Below are 22119 nucleotides of genomic sequence, written 5' to 3' on the forward strand. Positions count from 1 at the left end.
GCGTGTGTCTAACAGGAAGTACTTGGGAACTGTCCCTCTGAACGCGGGCTTCTGAGGACGCGTTCACTTGGTCCGATGACGCCCTTTGTTTTACTAAGGGCAGCAGGACAGAAGGGTGCCAGTCTGGGGTAGGTCTGTCTCCACGTGGGCGCTAACAGGCCCTGGAGATCTGCGTCCTAAGGAGGGAGGGACCAGTCCCTCAGGAAGGCCGAGCGGCACGACTTTGAGGGTAATTACGCGGACTTGCCGTTTGGGGGTAACTACCTTTGTTGAGCCCGCTCTGTGCGGGCACTGGTCTCATCTCACCCGCTTTTCCAACTGTCGAGGCCGCATTATTTTTTTGTGTGTTTTTTTTTTCTGATGGGGCTTTTGAAAACCCTCACCTGAGGACGTTCTTTCTTTTGTTTCCCAGAGAGAACGGAAAGGGGGGGGGGAGAGAGAGGCCTCGACTGAGAGACACATGGCTTGGTTGCCTCCGGCAGGCGCCCGGGCCAGGTGGGGCTGGATGGCGCCTGCAGCCCAGGCACGTGCCCTTGGCCCGACTGGAACTCGGGGACCCTTCAGTCTGTGGGCCGAGCCTCCAACCGCTGAGCCACACCGACCAGGGGCTATTATTATTATTATTATTTTTTCATTTATATATGAAGAGACCCAAGTGATGCTCAGAAGTCAAACAACTCGGTGAACAGTTCCGAGCTGGTGATGGGTGATTCTGGAATTTAAACTCGGGTGTACCCAACCCCAAAGCCCAGCCTCCGCCCAAGCGGCGCCTGGCACCTAGTAAGTGCTCAGTAAATACCTGTGGGAGGAAGGAAGGGGCGCTGCCCTTCCGCTGTCCTCCAGTCGCCTACCCCGGCCGCCCCCTGTCCCTGGCCTCGCTCTTCCAAGTGACTCTGACCCACCTTTCAAGGCTTTGGAAGAAGCTGCTGTTAAAACGCAGCGCTCCTTCCCTGGGCGGGAGCGGTCGGCCCCCGAGCGCTGACCCATCAGTCCGGACCCGGGCAAAGAAAGGCCCGGGCCGGCCGGGGGGTGGGCTGGGGGGAGAGAGGGGAGGGAGGCGAGGCCGGCGAGGGAGTGAGGGCAGGGGAAGGCCGAAGGAGGGGTCGGGAGACACAATTTTTTCTTGCAAAATATTCAAAAAGGGCCAGACACCGTTCTCCTCGGGACGCCCAACGCGTCTGCAGAATTCGCAGGCATCGGCCGCGCGCTTTGTCCGGGACGGCGGGGCAGCGGCCCGCAGGCCCCCGGTGGGGGCGGCGGGGGCCGGGCCGGGCGGCCCGCGGGCGGGCGGGCGGGCGGGCGGGGCCGGGCGGCCCGCGGGCGGGCGGGCGGGGCCGGGCGGCCATTGGCTGGCGCGCGCGGCGCAGGGCGGGAGCGCCGCCCAAGGGGACTGTTTGCTCCTACGGGCTGTAGATGGAGCTGTCCGGCCCCGGCGAGGGGGAAGGCGCCTGGAAAACGTTCTTCTTCTCCCTGGCCGGCCCGAGCGGGGAACAGAACTCCCAGGATGCAGTTTGTGTCAACACGGCCGCAGCCTCAGCAGCTGGGCATCCAGGGCCTGGGGCTGGACAGCGGGAGCTGGAGCTGGGCCCAGGCTCTGCCCCCGGAGGAGGTCTGCCACCAGGAGCCGGCGCTGCGCGGGGAAATGGCCGAGGGAATGCCGCCCATGCAGGTGGGTGCAGCCCAGCCCAACGCCATGGCCGCGCCGCCGGGCCGTGGGGGCGGGGCTGCGGGGCTGCGGGCACCGGGGGCCCTGGGCGCGCGGGCGCGGGCGCCGAGGCCCCGGGCGGGCTCGCGTGGCAGGCGGGCGCCGCGGGCCCGAGGCAGGCCCGGCCCCGATCCGCGATCCCCGATCCGCGATCCGCGATCCGCGATCCCCGATCCCCGGCGCCCTGGGCCCCCGGGTGCCCGCGCGCGCGCCCAGCCGCAGGCCCTCGAGGCCGCGTGCCCGCCGGGCCCGGGGCCGGTGCCCAGGGGAGGCTCCGAGGGGCCCGGCCGAGCCGCGACCGCGTCCCCACCCCGGCCCGGGCTCCCCTCCGCCGAGCCGGAGGGTCTGCCGGCTGCACCCCGGCCGCCTCCGCGGGTTTACATTGTAGCCACTCGGACGAGAAGCTGTTTTAAATGTATTACCATGTTTCACCGAATGTAACGAGTAATTGCACTTTTCCCCGCACCGGGTGTGACGGGGCCCCTGAGAGGTGACTTTGCCTTCCCTCCAGCGGTTGGCAAACTTGGCTGCACATTGTGATCACCCCGGCAACTCTGGAGACTCTCCCGCCCAAGCCTCCTCCCGAACCAGTGAAATCGGCCTCCCCGGGGGTTGCGAGGAGGCGCCGGGCATTTCTGAAAGCTCCGCAGGGACCTCAGGGTGCAGATGCGTCTGGGAGCCAGGCCGTGGTCCTGCCAGAGGCCTGGAGGGGAGAGCGTGGAGCAGGCCCTGGGCTGGACCCCCAGAGCCCCTCTGCGCCTGGCCTGGTTCTCAGCGGGTTCTGGCGGGTCAGCCAGGAGCCCTGGGTGATCCTCCTTCAGCTTTAGGTCTCTAAGCCTCAGAAAAGTTAGCTGGGCCCCGGTGACTTCCTAAACTTCCACCGTCAGCCCTTGTCACCTTCTGTGGGCCAGACAGGCGTGAAGCCCCCGTGAGCCCCGTGCAGAGGTTTGATGGAAGTACTGCCACCTCTGAGCTGGTCTGGGGCCCAGAGCCCTGGCCCTCTCTCAGCCCCCTGCCTGAGATTCCCTGGAGGCTGTAGGATGTGCCTCCGTGGCTGTCACAGCTGCTCCCAGTTAGAGAGGGCAGTTGGCATGCCTGTCCCAGGCCTGCCCGGGTCACCTCTAAGCAACAGGTCTCCGCTTTGCCCAGCGTGGGGGCCTCTTCAGCAGCAGCAGGGAGAACAGAAAATGACACCTCTTCCTGTCCCTGGTGGCAAGGAAAGGCCGTCATTAGACCTGCCGTTGTCCAGTAAGCCCCGGGCGCTGGTACGTAGGGGGGCCAGTTCCCAGACCACCAGTGAATGGTCACCACCCTCCCTTGGTCGTAGGACTCAGCTCCCAACCTGCACCAAGGGGGCCTCGCCTACCAGGTTGAGGGCCTAGAGCTGGGGGGTGGGGGAGACCCTGGGTCATGGGCTACCACCCCTCTCCAGGAGGCAGGGAGGGGGCTAAGAGGTCTTCTCTTCCTCTTAGGAATGTCCCTTCCTCCCCTCCTCAGTGAATGACGTTTTTGGCAAACCTATTTTCATGTTGGAAGGGATATGAATCCATCGTTATATATGGAGAAAAGGGCTGCTCTTCTGCTCTCTCGCTTGGGCTCCCCGGTGTCCCCCGGGGTGCAGCCCTGCTGGAAAGGTGTCCGCAGCGCTGACCCGAACTGTGTCTTGCTACCTGCAGCAGCTCCAGGTGGCAGTGAAGTAGGGTACTTTAGAATAACCAGCTGCCTCTCTCTTTTTATTTCTATTTCTTTTTATTTGTAATCCTCACCTGAGGATAGAGGATATTTTTTTCCATTGCTTTGCAGAGAGAGTGGAAGGGAGAGAGAGGGAGGGAGGGAGAGAGGAACATCGATGTGAGAGAGACACATCAATTGGTTGCACGCTCCCTGAACGTGGGGATCGAGCCTGCAAGCAAAGTATGTGCCCTTGGCCAGAATCGAACCCAGGACCCTTCAGTCCACTGGCTGATGCTGTAACCACTGAGCAAAATCGGCTGGGGCCAGCCACCTCTCTTTAAAGCAGAGGGCATCGTTAGTGGCCTGACCTGCTTAGAGTTCCCTGGGAAATGAGGGTCAGATGACTTCCACGAAAATTCTCACCTTGAAACAGAAAACACAAGGCCACCCTTAAGGGTTCATCATGAAGTCTAGCCGGGGAGGAAAGTAGCTGTTCTCTATGACTCAAAGACAGTCATATGTGACATTTTAGGCCAAGAGTCAAGGTGGGTGAACTAGTGACCAGCTGGGCCCGGGTGGGAAATGGGAAGGTCGGGTGGGTGGCTGCTCCAGCCATTGCTGGGGCCGTTCGTGAACACGAGCCCGAGAGGCGGGGGCTTGTCAGAAGAGAGAGAATCTGTGGCCTTGGATTAGTTGGGCTCACACAGCGTCTCATCCCGGGTTGTCCCTTTCTCCCTCTGCACCCAGGCTCAAGAATGGGACATGGACGCCCGGCGCCCAATGCCGTTTCAGTTCCCGCCCTTCCCAGACAGGGCGCCCGTCTTCCCTGACCGCGTGATGAGGGAGCCCCAGCTGCCCACGGCCGAGATCTCGCTCTGGACCGTGGTGGCCGCCATTCAGGCCGTGGAGAGAAAGGTGGACGCCCAGGCCAGCCAGCTGCTGAATCTGGAGGGACGGACAGGGACGGCCGAGAAGAAGCTGGCCGACTGCGAGAAGACGGCCGTGGAGTTCGGGAACCACATGGAGAGCAAGTGGGCCGTGCTGGGGACGCTGCTGCAGGAATACGGGCTGCTGCAGAGACGGCTGGAGAACATGGAGAACCTGCTGCGCAACAGGAACTTCTGGGTCCTGCGGCTGCCCCCGGGCAGCAAGGGGGAGGTGCCCAAGGTATGCGATGGTCCCCAGGGGCAGGGATGGCGGCGGGGACCAGCATAGGTGGACAGGTTCTTGATTTTTTTTAAAAAAACCTTTTAACTGATCTTTAGAAAGAAAGAGAGAGAGAAACATCAATTTGTTGTTCCACTTGTTTATCCGCTCATTGGTTGATTTAAAAAAATATATATATATATACATATATATTATTAATTGCAGAGAGAGTAAGGGAAGAGGGAGAGATAGAAACATTGTTGATGAGAGAGAGTCACTGACCGGCTGCCTCCTGCCTGCCCCCCACTGGGGGTCGAGCCCACAACCCGGGCCTGTGCCCTGACCGGGAATCGAACCGCGATCTCCTGGATCCTAGGTGGATGCTCAGCCGCGGAGCCACGCCGACCGGGCCTTTGGTTGATTCTTGTATGTGTCCTGATGGAACCAGCAACCTTGGCATATCAGGACAGGGCTCTAACCAACTGAGCTACCCGGCCAGGGCCGCAGAGCCTTGATTTTATTTTGTCAGTCTTTTTCACAAACTCCTCTGGCTCCCCGGTGTCTCATTGAAAGCGTCTTCTTAAACCTGCCTCCTCTAAACAGCCTGGTCTGGAACGTTCTGCCTCTAGCTGGTGCCCACGGAGTCTGCATGTCTCTGCCCTTGAGACTTACCCTCCCTGGGATGTCTGGGTGTCTGCGAATTCCTGAAGCTCTCACGCCTGAGTTTTCCACTTGGCACCGACTAGCGGCCATTTGTCATTGGTTTATCTTCGTGTGTGCTTGTCCGAACGTGGCTGGCGACAGACCCAAACCACGGGATCCCTTGAAAGTCATGGTCACTACCCTCCGGTGTCCCCGCTCGCGGTTCAGAATTCAGGCTCAGGTTCCTGTTCCGTTCTCGGCCCGTGACCCCGCTCTAGTCCACTGAGAAGACGGAGCCACTCACAGGCAGCCGCGGGATTCATCTGTCCGTCTGTCTGTCTGGTGCACTCTGCCTGTCCTGTTCCCTTGGGCTCACTGTCCCCTGTCACTTACTCCAGGAAGTCACCCCAGCGTGTCCCCCTTCTCCTCTGCGTCATCAGCTCTACCCTGTCTATGTGACCCGCAGGCCGCGTGACCCAAAACCACCCCCAGCCCCTGCATCGCCTTCCAGGTAGTGCCTCGGTTCTCCGCTCCTCTGTGGAGCAGAGTCCCTTCAGCGACTCGTCTGTATGTCTCCAATTCTCGCTTCCCCATTTTCTCTCCCTCCCTTTTTAACTTTTTTCCTTTAATATGTTTTTATTGATTTTTAGAGAGAGGGGAAGGGAGAGAGAGAGAAACATCAGCTGCCTCCCGGACGCCCCCTAGTGGAGAGTCAAGCCCACAACCCAGGCGTGTGCCCCGACCGGGAATCGAACCGCGACCTCTCGGTTCCTAGGTCGATGCTCAGCCGCTGAGCCACCCCGGCCGGGCTCACCTAGCTCTAAAAGGTAAAGACACTTGATAAAAAGTAATAACCTCCGTGTTGTTGTTATTATTGGCGAAAGCCTCAACCTCCTCGGATATCCAGTTGGTGTTCACCTCTCTAGTTCTTCCAAAAATGTAATTGTTTTTTTCCATTGTTTTTTTCAAATCTATCCATTGCGGTTGCTTTGTCTCCTAAGTCTTTTTCGAATCTGTGGGTTCCTCCTCCATCTCTTTTCATCTCCCCCCGCAGTTCATCTGTGGAAGAAACTGGGCTGTCGACTCCCAGACTCCGTCTTTTCCTTCCTCTCTCCCTGGATCTTGCCCACGCTTCCTCGAATGTCAGTAAATATCTTCGCTTTGGCAGGACCCAGCCGAGCTGGTCCTCCGCCTGACACCTGTTCTGCCCAAAGTCGTCTTCATCTCCGGCGACGACAACGCCACCCTTCCACTTGCTCGAGGCAGGAGCCTTGGGGTCACACTCCTCCCCCTTCCTCACACCTACTTCCAACACTGAGTAAATGCCGTCTGATCTTTCTTCAGAATAACACCCCAGAGCCTGACCAGTCCTGCCACCTCCACCGCCCCCGCCACCGTCACCTCTCACCTGATGATTGCCGTGGCCTCCTGCTTGCCTCCCGCCCCATACGATTTATTCTCAGCAGAGCCCCAGAGGGATCCTTTAAAAATATCAGCCAGTCGTAGCACCCCTCCGCTTAAAACCCCCCCATGGCCTCCCCTCTGACTCCACGTTAAGCCCCTATTTTGCCAGTGGCTGTCCCTCTGACCACCTTTCGTCTCCACTTTGCCCCTCGGCCTGCTCCTTCCTGGCACAGTGGCCTCTTGTCATTCTGCGATCACACCGCCCACCCCCCTCAGGGGCTTCCCTCCACTTAAAAGTTCCTTCCCGCCCGGCCGGACGTGGCTCAGCGGTTGAGCGTCGACCTAGGATCCAGGCGATTGGGGTTCGATTCCCGGTCGGGGCACATGCCCGGTTTGCGGGCTCAATCAATGACTCTCTCATCATTGATGTTTCTGTCTCTCTCTCCCTCTTCCTTCCTCTCTCTGAAATCAATAAAGATATATTTAAAAAAAAAAAAAAAAAGTTCCTCCCTCCCCGGCCCCCCCACCAAGGTCTGCTCAGCCGCCCCTTGATCGGTGTGCCCTCCCGTGGCCCTGAGAGCCGCATCTCCCCAAGCCCGGCGCACTCTTCCTCTGTCTCCGCTCTCGGGTCCTCCAAGTCCTTATGTCATCGGGCACCTTAAGTATTGGCGTCCGGTTTTGTCTTCTTGGTTGCTCTTCTCTGATCACGATGTCAGTTCTGCTTGGCTCACCGCTGTCTCTGTGCCTGTAACAGCGCCTGGATTCTGGTTGGTGTGAAAAAACACTTGCTGAGCCACTCCGGCTGGAGCTCACCCTTCCCTCTGAGGGGCCAGGCCTTCTGTGTCTGTATCCGCAGGGGCAACGCCCAGTGACTCCGCCAGAGTCGCTGTCAGACAGGCGTTGATTGAGCCCTCCCGGAACCAAGTTGGAACAATGGCCTGCTACCTCCCTAAAGCAGTCCCTTGTGAGCCACCGCGGCCCCCAAGACTGGTTTTCAGCATGGCTCTTACGGCCTACCCGGCACAGTCAGCATCTGCACACACGGCCCTTTCTCTTGTCTGGGCCACGCGTTTGACCTTGGTGCTCTGTCCTTACGTGGCCCTGTGGTATGTTCTATGTGCTGGATCAGGCGTTGGGGCCCCCGAGTTGGAATGATGCAATGGTTGGGGTCCGGAGTCAGAGGACTAGGATTTGGATCTCAGCTTCATACTTACTAGTTTCCCCACCACTGGTCAAGTATGTATTTTGTTGTGACTGAGTCTCCTCAATCCCTCCTTTGAATGAAGTGAACTGTACATAAATAATAGTGCAGGAAATTCCCAGCTGGTGCCTCTGAGCATCAGTGTTCTCATCTGGATAGTGAAGGTGATAATATGCTTAGTGCATGGAGTGGTGAGGATTCGATGATTTTGTTGATGGGAAAACACTATGTATTAGTTGCCTATTGCTGTGTAACAAGTTACCCCCAAATTTAACAGCCTAAAAAAATAATTATGTATCATCTTACACTTTTTGTGGGTTAGGAATCCAGGAGCAGCTTAGCTGAGTGGTTCTGGTGCAGAGTCTCACGAAGGTGTCTACTGGGGCTCCAGTCACCTGAAGGCCCGACCGAGGTGGGAGCGTCTGCCTCCAGTGTCACTCACTCGCTCGGCCGTTGGCAGAAAGCCCGAGTTCCTCCCCATGTGGGCCGCCCCACAGGGCTGCTTGGGCGTCCTTCCAACATGGCAGCTGGCTTCCCCCAGAACGAGTGAATCAAGAGAGAGACCAGGACGGAAGCTGCAATATGTCTTATGACCTAGGCTCAGAAGTAATACGCCATCACTTCATGTATCTCTTAGAAGCAAGTCACTAAGTCCTGCCCACGCTCAAGGGGGAGAGAAGTGGACTCTGCTTTTTGAAGAGACTGTCAAAGAATTTCTTGACATATTTATTTAAAATACGTTTTTATTGATTTCAGAGAGAGGAAAGGAGAGGGAGAGAGAGAGAAACATCAATGATGAGAGAGAGTCATTGACCGGCTGCCTCCTGCACGCCCCCTACTGAGGGCCGAGCCCGAAACGCAGGCATGTGCCCTGACCGAGAATCGAACCATGACCTCCTGGTTCATAGGTTCACACTGAGCCACACCAGCTGGGCTGTGGACATATTTTAAAAACCCCACAACCATAAAGCACCATGAGAATATAAGTTCATGTTGCTGGCAATTGTCATAATTCATCGTGGACTCTTGGCCGTGCTGGATGCATCGTCTTTGTCAGATTCAGGGAGGGCTGTGGGCTCTGAGATCCAGTGTGCCCCTTGGATTCTGCTGTGTCTGTTCACTGGTTTACAGATCATTTGTGCGTAGCTTTTTCTATCCAACTAGACCGTAGGCTCAGGCCGTGGCTCTAGACTTCTGTTACATCCTGACGTGGTGAAGTTTTCAAAAGTGACGTCTGTTTCCAGCTGCGAGGGTGTGATTCCGGAGCGCTGACCGTCCACAGGAGTGGTGAAGGGAGGCCGAGGAGTTGGGATGTCGGGAAAGATAATGAACTTGGTTTTGGGTGCGTTTCGTTCGAGGTGCTTAAAAGATGATTAAGGGGAGCCACTCAGAGGGCTGTGAGAATGCAAATTGGGAAGAGAGTGAGGAAAGCTGAAGAGTGCCGTCTGCAAAGAGGTAACCGTTGAGGTTGTGAAAACAGTGAAATTGCCAAGGGAAGGAAGAAACGGGAGGGGGAGGGCGGGACCGTGGGTCTCGGGGAAGGAAGCCGTGAAGAAGCCCTGAGCCACACGGGCAGGAGGCCGCGGCATTGCGGAAACCAAGCAGGAGAAAAGTCCCACCACTGTAATGAGACCTTCCAGAGGGTGAGGGTTAACGGCAGGAGGCCACCAGTGACCTTCCAGGGTAGGGCCCCGGAGAGTGGGGCTCTTACACTCACGTTAAGGGGCCAAAGGATGTGCGGGCCGTGAAGAAGAAAGCACAGAGCACGTGTCTCAGGACATTTCGAGTGAAGGGAGATGGGGGGATGACGAGTTGGCCGAGGTAGCAGAGTTGAGTGGGATTCCTCTCGGGTTGGGTGACCCTGGAGGGAAAGCCGGTGGAGAAAGGAGAAACCGAGTGACCTTTTGGGTTGAGTTTCCCAGGCAGGAGGCGGAGGAGAAATGAAGGGCACATAGTGAGGAGTTTGGCTTGGCAAGGAGAAGGGCAGGGAAAGGAGCTCGCCCTGCCAACAGCTCCCCGCGATCAAGGGTAGACAGGGAAGGCGGGGGAGGAGTTGGAAAGAAGCCTCCCCGGGAGCGCAGCGAGGAGGGGTCACCCAGATCAGCGAGCGGCTTCCAGAGCAGCCGGAGACAAGTGATACGAACATGTGGTGGGCGTCCCCTGCAGAATTTTGTGACTTTCATGTAGCAGCAGGGAAGTAAAATAAGGAACATGGTCTGCATCGGTTATTCCAGGTTGGGGACTCGCCCGTCTGTGCAGCCTGTTTCTAAAGATGGCTGGTGAGCTATTTGCAACATACAAGTGTGTGCATCGTACCTGTGCAGGATGCCCTTGGATTATGAGCACCTGGTGCAAGGGATGAACGTTTCTAATTTATGGAAGGGCGTCGCCCACCCACCAAACTGTGCACGAGTGGGCCCGGCACCCAGAGGGCTGTCTCTTTCTCATTTGCGCACAGGTGCTCCATGGGCCAGCCGTGGCTCTGTGTGTGCAGGTAGGAGACTGGTAGACTAGGCTTAGAGCCTGGGGGAGAATTGAGGGGTTGGGTTTCAGAGTGAGGGGGAAAGGCTGGTCCAGCAGGGATGGGAAAGTGGCAGTAGGTAAGGCTCTGAGGTCAGAGACGGGAAGTTTGGTTATTAAAATCATGGCAGTGAGCCCAGCTGGTGTGGCTCAGTGGTTGAGCATCCACCCATGAACCAGGAGATCGTAGTTTGATTCCTGGTCAGGGCACAGGCCCAGATGGTGGGCTCGATCCCCAGTAAGGGGCGTGCAGGAGGCAGCTGGTCAATGACTCTCTCTCATCACTGATGTTTCTGTCTCTCTCTTCCTCTCTCTCAAATCAATAAAGACATTTAAAAATAAATAAATAAAAACAAAGTCATGGAAGTGAAACCATCTTGAACGATTTGGTCCCAGGTGAGGCCATGCTGGTGAGTGACAGACAAGGGTCCTTGTCACACTGAAACAACAGCATAAATAACAGATCGAGTGACGAGGGACTGACAGTGGACAGTGGGTGGCTCGGGCTACAGTGGAATTCCTGGTATTGGCAGCCACAATCCAGCACATTCAATAGATGTCTTTGACTTCAAACTTAGTGCTTCTGGATGCTTGGGACCCAACTGAGAAAAAAGCAGGTGGAGGTCCCGGAGCTTCCGCGCATGCCTTTAGATTTTACATGGGTAATGACAAAAATGTCACTGTACCGTGTGCTTAGAGGTGACCTGACCAGAAATACAGGTTTTATAACAGGGTTTTACTGTACTTGGCTCACCGATACCCACTCAAAACCGACCACACCTCTGTCACCCTGAGCTCCAAAAGCAGCGCAGTGACTCCAGCTCTATCTTCAGGGTACCCGGTTACCTAAAAGTGAAATTACAAAGGATATGGTAAATGCTTCAAAAAGGAAGACGGCAGCCGGGCTGGTGTGGCTCAGTGGTTAGAGCGTCGACCCATGAACCAAGAGGTTGCCGGTTCAGTCCGGGTCAGGGCACATCCCTGGGTTGCAGGCTCCATCCCCAGTAGGGGGCGTGCAGGAGGCAGCCCATCGATGATGTTTCTCATCAGCGTATCTATCTGGCTATCCATCCCCCTTCCTCTCTCTCTAAAATCAATTCCAAAAAACACAACAAAATACATTCTAATAAATAAATAAATAAAATAGAAAAGAGGGCAGTGTTGACCATCACCATTCCGGATGCACCAGGAGGTCAGGAGCAGAGCAGACTGACCACACTGAAGGGGGCCGGGCTGGGCTAGGAGGACCTGCAGCTCTGGAGAGCAAAGGCCGGGGCTCCCGGGGTCCGAGAAGGGGAGGTGGGGGGAGGCTCCAGACTAAAACTCTTGTTGGTGGCCGGCCGGGCGTGGCTCAGCGGTTGAGTGTAGACCTAAGATCCAGGAGATCGAGGTTCGATTCCCGGTCAGGGCACATGCCCGGGTTGCGGGCTCCGTCCTCAGTCGGGGGCCTGCAGGAGGCAGCCGATCAATGACTCTCTCATTGTTTCTCTCTCTCTCTCCCTCTCCTTTCCTCTCTCTGAAATCAATAAAGATATATTTAAAAAAATAAAAAATAAAAAAAATAAAAATAAAACTCCTGTTGGCCCAGGTTCCGGTGACTTTTGTGGACATTGCCGTTTACTTCTCCGAGGACGAGTGGAAGAACTTGGACGAGTGGCAGAAGGAGCTGTACAACAACCTCGTGAAGGAAAACTACAAAACCCTCGTGTCCCTGGGTGAGCGCACATCGGGCCTGGCCAGCTTCCCTGCAGAAGGGCGTGGCATGGGGGGCGTGGCGTGCAAAGGGGCGTGGCTGCAAGGGGCGTGGCATGCAGGACCTGGTGTGTGAGGGGGCGTGGCGTGCAAGAGGCGTAGCGTGCAGGGGGCAACGCATGTAGAGGAGGCTGGTGTGCAGGGGCGTGGCGTGCAGGGGTGTGGCACCCAGGGGCGTGGCCTGCATGGGGCGTGGTGTGGGTGTGGCGTGATGGGGCGTGGCGCGCAGGGGTGTGGCACCCAGGGGCGTGGCATGTTTTCCTCCTGCTTCCCACCACCTGGGCGGGTGTTTCCTGTTTGTGGAAACTCTAGACACAGTTTGCTTATCATGCGAGGGAGGTGGCATGGTTCCTAACAGGATGCAAATGAAAAACCCAGAAACGGCCTATGGCAGAACCCAGCGCCACCGCTATTTGGGACGAGATGGGCGTGCTGGGGGTGGCATGGCCGTAGACCCACCGCTGTTTTGGATACGCTCAGACAGCGTCATTTTCACCTCCCCGCGCCAGCAGCCTCGATAAGCCACAGGTGGCCTGCTGTTGGCTTCCCAGACCAGCCATCCCCACATCATAAGTCCGGGAATCTATGGGCTCGTTTTCAGGCTCCTCTTAAGAGACTGATGACCTGAGGTGCTCCTTCAGCAGGTGGGAGGAGGTTGGGGATGGGGAGAGTTCTGCCATCGCCCTGGATCGGGGCTCCTCGGTCAACTTCACTCAGTCCTTGCTTCCGACCATTCCAGACGCGGAGGGTCCCGGGCCCAAGCCAGAGGCCCCGTCCCAGGCGGAGCCCAGGGAAGAGCCTTGTGTGTGGGAGCAGCGTGACCCAGAAGAGAGAGAAATCCTGATGGATCCAGACACAGGTGATCGCAGCTGAAAGGACCCTGAGGTCCAGGGCAGGGCCTCCCCTGCCTCAGTTCAACAGGGGCTTCTCTAGAGTTGTCTGTGGGGCCATTTCTGCCACCACTGAAATTTGGCGGCCACTTACATGAAGAGATTTCAGGGCCTGAAAGCCCACCAGGGCGCTGGGTCAGAGCTGTGCAGCTCTGCACACCCAGGTAAGCAGGGAGAGAGAAGGGGCCTGGGCAGGCTTGCAGCATCCCAGCCTGATGGCGACCTGCGGTGAGAGGCCCAAGACCCGGGAGCAGCCCCAGGGTAGGGCAGAAAGGGAGTCTGCATGGACATGCAGTTTTGCTGGGGCCTGTTGCTTCTTGCTCGGTGTCGTCTCCCATTCTTACACAGACCCCCACATCAAAGGCAGACTTAGCTCAAGGCTTTCTCCTCAGGAAGGAAGCCCAGCTCCTGCAGCATCACACCCGGTCACCTTTCACTGGGATGGAAAGTGCTGGGCTTCCCATGCCAGCTCTGCACTTGGGGTCTCTTCTTGGGGCCTCAGCTCTCCTGAGCGATGTTGGACCAGGTGAAATCTGGTCCTCAAACTGCATTCTCTGCCTTAGCGTAGATCTGTCACCTGTCCCTGCCTGTGCTTGGTATTTTCGCCATGAGCATCTTTGCTGCAAGCATTTTTGCCACATACATTTATTTTATTTGATTATTATTTTTTAAAATATATCTTTATTGATTTCAGAGAGAGGAAGGGAGAGGGAGAGAGAAAGAGAGAGAAACATCAATGATGAGAGAGTCATTGATCGGCTGCCTCCTGCACACCCCTGACTGGGGATGGAGCCCGCAACCCAGGCATGTGCCCTGACTGGGAATCGAACCCCGATCGCCTGGATCCTAGGTTGACACTCAACCACTGAGCCACGCCCGGCCGGGCCATACATTTTTTTTAAAAAATTGATTTCAGAGAGAGGAAGAGAGGGAGAGAAAGATAGAAACATCAATGATGAGTCATTGATCTGCTGCCTCCTGCACGCCCCCTACTGGGGATCGAGCCTGAAACCCGGGAATGTGCCCTGACTGGGAACTGAATGGTGACCTTCTGGTTCCTAGGTCAACTCTCAACCACTGAGCCACGCCGGCTGGCTGCCACACATTTTGCCACACAATCGACAGTGTCACTAGTGAAAGATCAAGTAACTGGCACTCTGCATTTGGCAGACTTCACATATCTAAGCTGGCTGTCAGATAGGTTTCATTTCTGCATTAATGCAGTTCTCACAGTTTTCGTGTTATTAAATCTTTTTATTTTTATTTATTGATTTGAGAAAGAGAGAGAGAGAAAAAAAAACATCCATTTGTTGTTCCACTTATTTATGCATCATTGGTTGGCTCTTGTATATGTCCTGACTGGAGATCAAACCCACATAACCTTTGGCGTATTGGAATGACTCTCCAACCAACTACCTGTTTTGCCTTCTCTTGGGTTAACTGACCCATTTTTATGATTCCATTATATCTCTTGTATTGAATTATTATTTATGTCTTCTTAAATTTTTTTGGTGTTTGCCGTAGAGTTTTTTCTTTTTTTAAAAATCATTTTTTATTTTTCAATTACAGTTGACATACAATATTATATTAGTTTCAGGTGTGCACCTTGGCAGCTAGACATTACGTAACTTACTAAGTGATCATCCTGATAAATCTCGTACCCACCTGACACCAGACATAGTTATTAGAATATTTTTATTTTTTTAAAAATGTATCTTTATTGATTCCAGAGAGAGGAAGGGAGAGGGAGAGAGAGAGATAGAAACGTCAATGATGAGAGAGTCATTGATCAAGCCCGCAACCGGGCATGGGGCCTGACCGGGAATCGAACCCTGATCGCCTGGATCCTAGGTCAACGCTCAACCGCTGAGCCACGCCCGGCCGGGCTAGAATATTTTTGACTATATTTCCTATGCTGTACTCCACATCCCCATGACTACTTTGTAACTTCTGCGTGGTGCTTCTGAATCCCTTTGCCTTTTTCATGCATCTTCCCAGCCCCCACTCCCATCTGCCAACCGTCAAAACATTCTCTGTATCTGTGAGTCTGTTTCTGTTCTGCTTGTTCATTTTTTTTGGAGATTTGTTTGTTTGTTTTTGTAGATGTTCGTGTTTTATTACATTCTTCTTAACGTCCCTCTTTTATTTTTTGTTATTTTTATCTGTTACGGCTGAAATTGCCTTCTGGCCTGTTAGCTGTGCAGTGAAAATGCTTGTGGCAAAGACAGTTACGGAGAAAATACCTAGAACCTGCAGCCACCCGAGGTTGGCGGCTGAGGCGGCCTTTCACGTTGAGAGCACTGAGCTGTCCCCCGTCAGTGTGCCCCCAGGACAGGGACCTCTGTGCCCATTTTAGGGATGGAACAGGCAGGCAGAGCCGGAGAGGTCGAGCGACTCATCTGCTGGGCTGGGAGCAGAGTTCAGACCGGGACCACATCTCCTGGTGCCTCCTCTGATCTCTTTCCTGCTGCCTGAGCTGTCTCCTGCCGGGGTAGTCCTGTCGCACCGCAGAACAGCGCAAGAGGAAAACGCCCTCTTGTCACATCTTGGGGTCTACGCAGAGGATTCCTCACTGTCTTCTGTACATAAGGATGCCGTGCTCTGCATCCTAGTGGGGGGTTGGATTGCATCTCTTTGCCCAGGTGTTGTTGTTTTTAAGATTTTTAATTTTTATTTTAATATTTTTGATTGGTTTTAGGAGAGAGGAGTGGGGGGAGAGAAAGAAACATCAATGTGAGAGAGAAACATTGATTGGTTGCCTCCAGTACACACCCAGGCTGGGGATGGAGCCTGCAACCTGGGCGTGTGCTCTGACCAGGAATCGAGCCCGAGACCTCTGGGTGCACAGGGCAACGCCCAACCAACTGAGCCACACCGGCCAGGGCTGCCCAGGCTAACGTTTTTCTAATTATATATGTGTGTGAGTGTGTGCGAGTGGGTGCCTGCGTGTGTCTGTGTGACTGGGGTGAGAAACAAGGACAGGTCACTCCTACACGAAGGTCAGACTAGTCCTGATTGGCACCCGAGCCGGCGTGGGACTGTTCCTGGGACTCTCTCCCGGCCTGTCACTCCACATGTTGTTGCATGGCCTACCCCTTTGTGCTGAGTGTTGATTGCTTCTCTGCTCCCAGGACATGCTGCTCATCGGGGTCCCCTGTAGTCGCCTGCAGGAATGTGAGACCCCTTTGCTCATCCCTGGCAAGGGCCGTCAGCTGCTCTCCTGACCCCAAGAGCACATCTGGGTGACAGTCATTCAGAAAAGACACCAAATGATGTGATTCTATGTCCCCAGGAGCAGAGCCCCTGGTGCCTGCACCAGATGTGCCCTCTCAGGTGAAGCGGGAGGAAGCCCTGTGTGTCCGGAGTCAGCGGGGCCTGGAGGAAAGAGCCATCCCCACAGAGTCCATCACCGGTGAGTGAGCCGAGCAGCCGCCTTATCTGGGGAGGGAGGGAGAGGAAAGGTCCGGCAGGGCCTACGGGTCCCAGCATTGTCTGCCGTGTGTCCCAGATGGAGGCCTGAGCTGGAAATGGAAGAGCTGTGGGTCCAGGACAGACGTAGAGACAGGTTTCCCCATGGGGCACAGATGTGGCATGTGGCACGTAGCACTGGCACATCGGGGCTTAGTTTGTTCTGTTTTCTCTTTGTAATATCAGTTTTTAGCTATTCCTTTTGACAAGCAAAATTAGGGCAACACTTTACGAGGCCCTGTGGCTCGGAGAATGTATTGGTCCCTAAGGCCTGGTCAGCCACCTCACCACGTTCTTATGGATGTGAGGCTCGGACTAAGGGGGGTGAGGTTTGTAGAGCTCTGACTTGTGGGTAAGTAAAGAGCTACAGTAAGCTAACATATCTGGGGATGGCTAATTCTATGTGTCCACTTGACTGGGCTGCAGTGCCCAGATATTTGGCCAAATGGTTATTCTAGAGGTTGCTGTGAAGGTATTTTTTAAAGAGGAGGTTAACATTGAACTCAGTAGACTTCGAGTAAAGCAGATTACCCTCCATAATGTGTGTGGGTGGGCCTCATCCAATCAGTTGAAGGCCTTAAAGAAAATGCTGCCTCCTCCCCCCCCAAGGAAGAGGGACTCCAGCCTGCTGGCCTACCCTGCAGATTCTGGACATGCTAGACTCCAACATCATGGAAGCCAGTGCCTTCAAATCAATCAATTAGTCTCCCTCTACACACACACACACACACGCACACACACCCTATTGGTTCTCTGGAGAACTCCAACACACATCTGCTCTAACAGCGTTCTCATACAGAGTCCAGCTGCAATGCCATCTAAGAGGGACTCTCCAGGCTACCCCACTTATTTGCAGCAAACGCTACATTATTTGAGGCCAAGCTGACTTAAAGCATAAGTCAGCTTGGCCTCAAATTAGCACGATTTCATGCTAATTATTAGCATAAGTTAATTATATCCGATTTGTAGGAAAAAGACATAACTGCATGAAGTGAGAGATTTACCCAAAGCAAAGACTTGCGGGCATTTTCTTGTCACCTGACACCTTTGCTGGTCTGTTCCCACGTGCAGACTCGCCAGCCTCCGCCCAGGACCTCCTGTCCCGGATCAAACAGGAGGAGCCCCCGTGTGTGTGGGATCAGCAGGACCTGGCAGAGAGAGATATTCCAACGGACCCCAATTCAGGTGAGCACAGCGCTATGGACTGTTGGGAGGACAGGCTACTGATTTTTTATTTTTAATATGTTTTATTGATTTCAGAGACAGAGAGAGAAACATCGATGTTAGAGAGACACATTGATTGGTTGCCTCCCGCCTGCGCCTGGACCAGGGTGGGGGGGATTGAGCCTGCAACCAAGGTACATGCCCTTGGCTGGTATTTAACCCAGGATCCTTCAGTCCACGGTCCGACCCTCTGACCACTGAGCCACACCAGCCGGGGTTAGAGCAGTTCTTATAATGACCTTTGCTCACTGCTCCTGCCATCGCTGATTTTTAAGTCCTACCTCTCGCCCCGTGGTCCTGCGGGCCGTCGGAGATCAGCTGCCCTCCGGCTCGTCCTGGACATCCAGGCTGCCCTGGGGCTCACTGGCATAGTTCGGACACCGGGGCTCCGATCCTGGGTCTGTGGCCACGCAGACTTAGTGGCCGCCCTCCTCCTGCCTGCCCACCCCCAAGGGTTAGGAGCACGAGCGATATCCCACTGGCGAAGGCGCGAGGAGGGGGCTGCCGGTCAACGAAACAGATACCAGAACCTCCGCGTGCCCCGCGAGCCGGAGCAGCGGCCTCTGCAGGGCACGGGTTTCGAACCTTCGGGGGGACGCTCGGCGGGAATGAACAGGAGCTAAGGCTGCCTTCTCTCCACGAACAGAGTCCCTGATCTCAGCGCATGACATTTTATCGTGGATCAAGCAGGAGGAGCAGCCGTACCCGTGGGGCCCTCGGGACTCAATGGAAGGAGAGCTCGGACTGGATTCTGGCCCCAGTGAGTGCTGCGTGCGGTGCCCCCGGGACCCCTGGGTGTTTGTCCAGAGGGAATGGCTGCTCCCCCGGCCTACCCCCGTCTGTACCAGAGAGCTGTCCCCTTTGCTCTGGGAGGGTGGCAGGTCTGTTCGTTTCCTAGGGCTGTCTTAACAAAGTCCCCCACCCTGGGTGGCTTCAAAGAACAGAGATGTGTTGTGAGGCCAGGAGTCTGAAATCAAGGGGTCGCCAGGACCGTGCCCTCCCTGAAGGCTCTGGGGAATCCTTCCTTGCCTTTCCCCAGCTTCTGGTGTTTGTTGTCGATCTTTGGTGTTCCCGGACTTGGAGACGTGTCACCCCAATCCTACGTCTTCTTATAAGGACACCGTCCTATTGGATCAGGGCCCACTCTGCTCCAGTGTGACCTCATCATAACTAATTCCATTTGCAAGCACCCTATGTCCAAACAAGGTCACGTCCTGAAGTCCTGGGCCTTCAGATTTTGATATTTTTCGAGGGATACAGTTCAGCCCATAACAAGCAGGCAGGGAAGGGAGAGCGGGCTGGGACGGAGCCGAGCCAGGGCAGCCCGAGCAGTTGACGGACTCATGTTTTCTAAGCACTGGCCCGAGCCAGCCCTCAGCTGACACGCAGCGTCACCCGTGAAGATCCTGAAGCTTAAGTAGAGAGAGGGGATTTCCCCCTCCCCAAACGGGTTTCTGACCAAACGTCTCACCCAGCCGGGGTCCCCTGGGTGTTGTTTGAAGCTCCACTTCCTGGCCAGTGACCTTAGGCACACGCTGGTGGGTATTTAACACTCAGCAGCAGGTAGCCTTCCTTGCCAGACCCAGACCAGCACCCTCTTCTGGTTGATCAGAGGTTGCATCCCTGTTTCTCACACCCTCTAAGAGCTGAAAATCCATGTAAGAGCTGAGGACATAGTTCATTCCTGATCTGAAAGGCCATTTCACACCCAGGCGAGCGCATCCCACTCCCTGTGAGACAAACGTAATTCAGTGCGGAGGCCCCTCCTGACACACGAGCGACTTTCTGAGGGCAGTCGCAACATTGGGGTTCCCCAGGCAGGCACAACGGAGGACGGAGGGTGGGGGTGTCACCGTGAGTGACCAGCGCTGATCACAGAGCTGAGCTGGGTCAGGAAGGGGAAACAAAGGAGATGCAAGCAGACCGGTGCTCACACCACATTTGCAGACTGATCAGAGCAGCATTAGGACTGTTTGGGTTTCCAGGGAAACGGTCCCTGAGGTGGAGGGTGAAAGAGCGAGAGGAGCAGGTCGGGGTTGAGGGAGCAGCGATGCCCTCGCCACGCCCACAGGGTTGCAGGCATTGTCCTGGTCACTCGGATTGAGGCGTGAGCATTACCTTGCCTCTGCCCTGGCCACTGTCCTGTGGAAATGATTCTTTGCTGGTCCGTTGTGACTTGGACAGAGAGGGACAGGCTGGGCCCAGTCTGCTTAGGGGTGGCGACCTCAGGAGAACAGACCTCAGGCAGGCACTGAGGAGCGTGGGGGTTGGGTGGGAGTGTGGCAGATGTGGCCTGAGAAGTGGCCTCCAGGGAGCAGATGGGTCCTGGGCAGAGGAGAGGAAGGGATGCCCACAAGACGTGGGGGGCAGAGTGCAAACTTCACCTTCTTTATTCTTCCATGGGCTGCCCCTCCATGGGGGTGGGGTTCCTCCAGGGTGAAGGACTGACAACTGGGGGATCAGGGCGGTGATGGGGGGTAAGGGGATGAGAAGACTCCTAAATATAGTCAGCAAAGGAGAAGTTCCTCAGCCGGAGTCCTGGGCCTAAGGTCACCGATCTGGTGCTCAGAGCCTGGACTTGGTGCCTCACTGACCCCCCAAGGTGTTGGAGAACCATGAACTCGGCCTGGAGATGGGGGTGGGGGTGTGTGTGCAACGAAACAGGCACCATTGCAGGAGCAGGCCTCCTGGGGAGTCAGGCTGGGCAGCCACTTCCACAGAACGGGGTGGGCCACTTCCCCAGCCACATGTGAGGGTCCAGGTGGGGTCAGGCCTCAGGCTGGGGCCCACACCAGCCCAGCTGGCCAGCTGCTATACAAACCAGGCCGCGGCTTGCCTAGTGCAAAGGTGACCGCTACACGTGGGAGGGTGGGGATGGACCCAGCTCCCTGCGGCCCGTTCCCTTTGGCCTCTGGACAAGCTTTCCACCCTGGAGAAGTTCTGGCAGATGCCCTCCAGGGGAGAGGTTCTCCTTAGATAAATGGGGAGAAGCTTGGACATGGCAACTCAGCTGGGTTTGTCTTAGTATTTCCAGGAGAGTCCGCCTTGGAAGCTGACCCCCACGCAGGCCCCCCCAACCCTTCCCCCCAGCCCCTCAGGCCCCCCCGCGTGCTGGATGCTTTTCCTGCGCCACGTGCCAGCTCCCTGCCCTCCAGCAGGTGGCGCGGGGCAGGTCCCCGGGTCGGGGAGCCCTAGAGCCGCAGGGAAAGTTACCGCTCGCCTGGTTCAATCCCTGCATCTTTTAGAGACACTGAGGCCCAGGTCGCCTGTGACTCGCACGAAGCCACAGGGCAGGTGTGTTCAGGACCCGGGCCTCCCCCCGCACACACACACACACACACAGGGGCGCAGGGCCGGCGTGGGGTCCTGGGCAGGGCGCTGCGGGATGTCATTTCTTTCTCTCTGTCGCTCCCTCCCTAGGTGACAACCTGCTGCTGGTGAAGAACCCCGCGGCGGCCCCGCCGGCCCAGCCCGCGCCCCCGAGCCTGCCCCCGCCCGCGCCCCCGGCGGCGGCCGACAACACGGGCGGCCCCCCGAGCCGGGCGGCAGGGGGCGCTGCGGCGCTGCTGGAGGAGGGCTTCCCCGCGCCGGGCGGCGAGCGGGGCGCGGCTGGCGGGGCGCAGGCGGGCGGCGGCGGCGCGGGCGGGGGCCCCGGGGGCGGGGGCGGCGGCGGCGGGGGCGGGGGCGGGGGCTGCGGCAGCTGCTGCCCCGGGGGCGGGCTCCGGCGGGGCCTCCTGCACGGCGCGCGCAGCAAGCCCTACTCGTGCCCCGAGTGCGGCAAGAGCTTCGGGGTGCGCAAGAGCCTCATCATCCACCACCGCAGCCACACCAAGGAGCGGCCGTACGAGTGCGCCGAGTGCGAGAAGAGCTTCAACTGCCACTCGGGCCTCATCCGCCACCAGATGACGCACCGCGGCGAGCGCCCCTACAAGTGCTCCGAGTGCGAGAAGACCTACAGCCGCAAGGAGCACCTGCAGAACCACCAGCGGCTGCACACGGGCGAGCGCCCCTTCCAGTGCGCGCTGTGCGGCAAGAGCTTCATCCGCAAGCAGAACCTGCTCAAGCACCAGCGCATCCACACGGGCGAGCGGCCCTACACGTGCGGCGAGTGCGGCAAGAGCTTCCGCTACAAGGAGTCGCTCAAGGACCACCTGCGCGTGCACAGCGGGGGCCCGGGCCTGGGCGCCCCGCGGCCCCTGCAGGCGCCGCCCGAGCGAGACTAGGGCTGGGCCGGGGGAGGGGGAGGCCCGGGGCGGGGACGGGTGCGCAGGGCCTGGGGACGGCCCGAGGACCCTCGCTCCTGCCCGCGGCCGCCGTGCGCCTGCCTTCCCTCCCTCTACCCGCCGCGCTGGAAACCGGGAACAGGAATTGCACTCTAAACAGGGTCCCTGGGGTGGGTCAGGGGTCCCCCTAGACCGGTCCGGCCTCAGTGGACAGACAGCCCAGCTCATCTCATAGGGTGGACCAAGGGGCCGGCTGGGCGGCTTCCCGCA

General features: G+C 57.0%; 1 protein-coding gene across 1 annotated transcript; it reads left to right on the forward strand.

Annotated features, from left to right (window-relative positions):
* The first annotated feature begins 1371 nt into the window (after window positions 1-1371).
* ZNF282 (zinc finger protein 282) lies at window positions 1372-21883 on the forward strand. The gene is made up of 8 exons (XM_081147201.1): window positions 1372-1669; window positions 4127-4546; window positions 11881-12007; window positions 12784-12903; window positions 16227-16346; window positions 17474-17587; window positions 18273-18386; window positions 21047-21883. The coding sequence occupies exons 1-8, from the start codon at window positions 1505-1507 to the stop codon at window positions 21847-21849; spliced, it is 1983 nt and encodes a 660-aa protein (XP_081003327.1). The 5' UTR covers window positions 1372-1504; the 3' UTR covers window positions 21850-21883.
* Window positions 21884-22119: the final 236 nt, after the last annotated feature.

The sequence above is a fragment of the Miniopterus schreibersii genome (assembly GCF_964146895.1).
Source record: "Miniopterus schreibersii genome assembly, chromosome: 9".
NCBI classification, from domain to species: domain Eukaryota; kingdom Metazoa; phylum Chordata; class Mammalia; order Chiroptera; family Miniopteridae; genus Miniopterus; species Miniopterus schreibersii.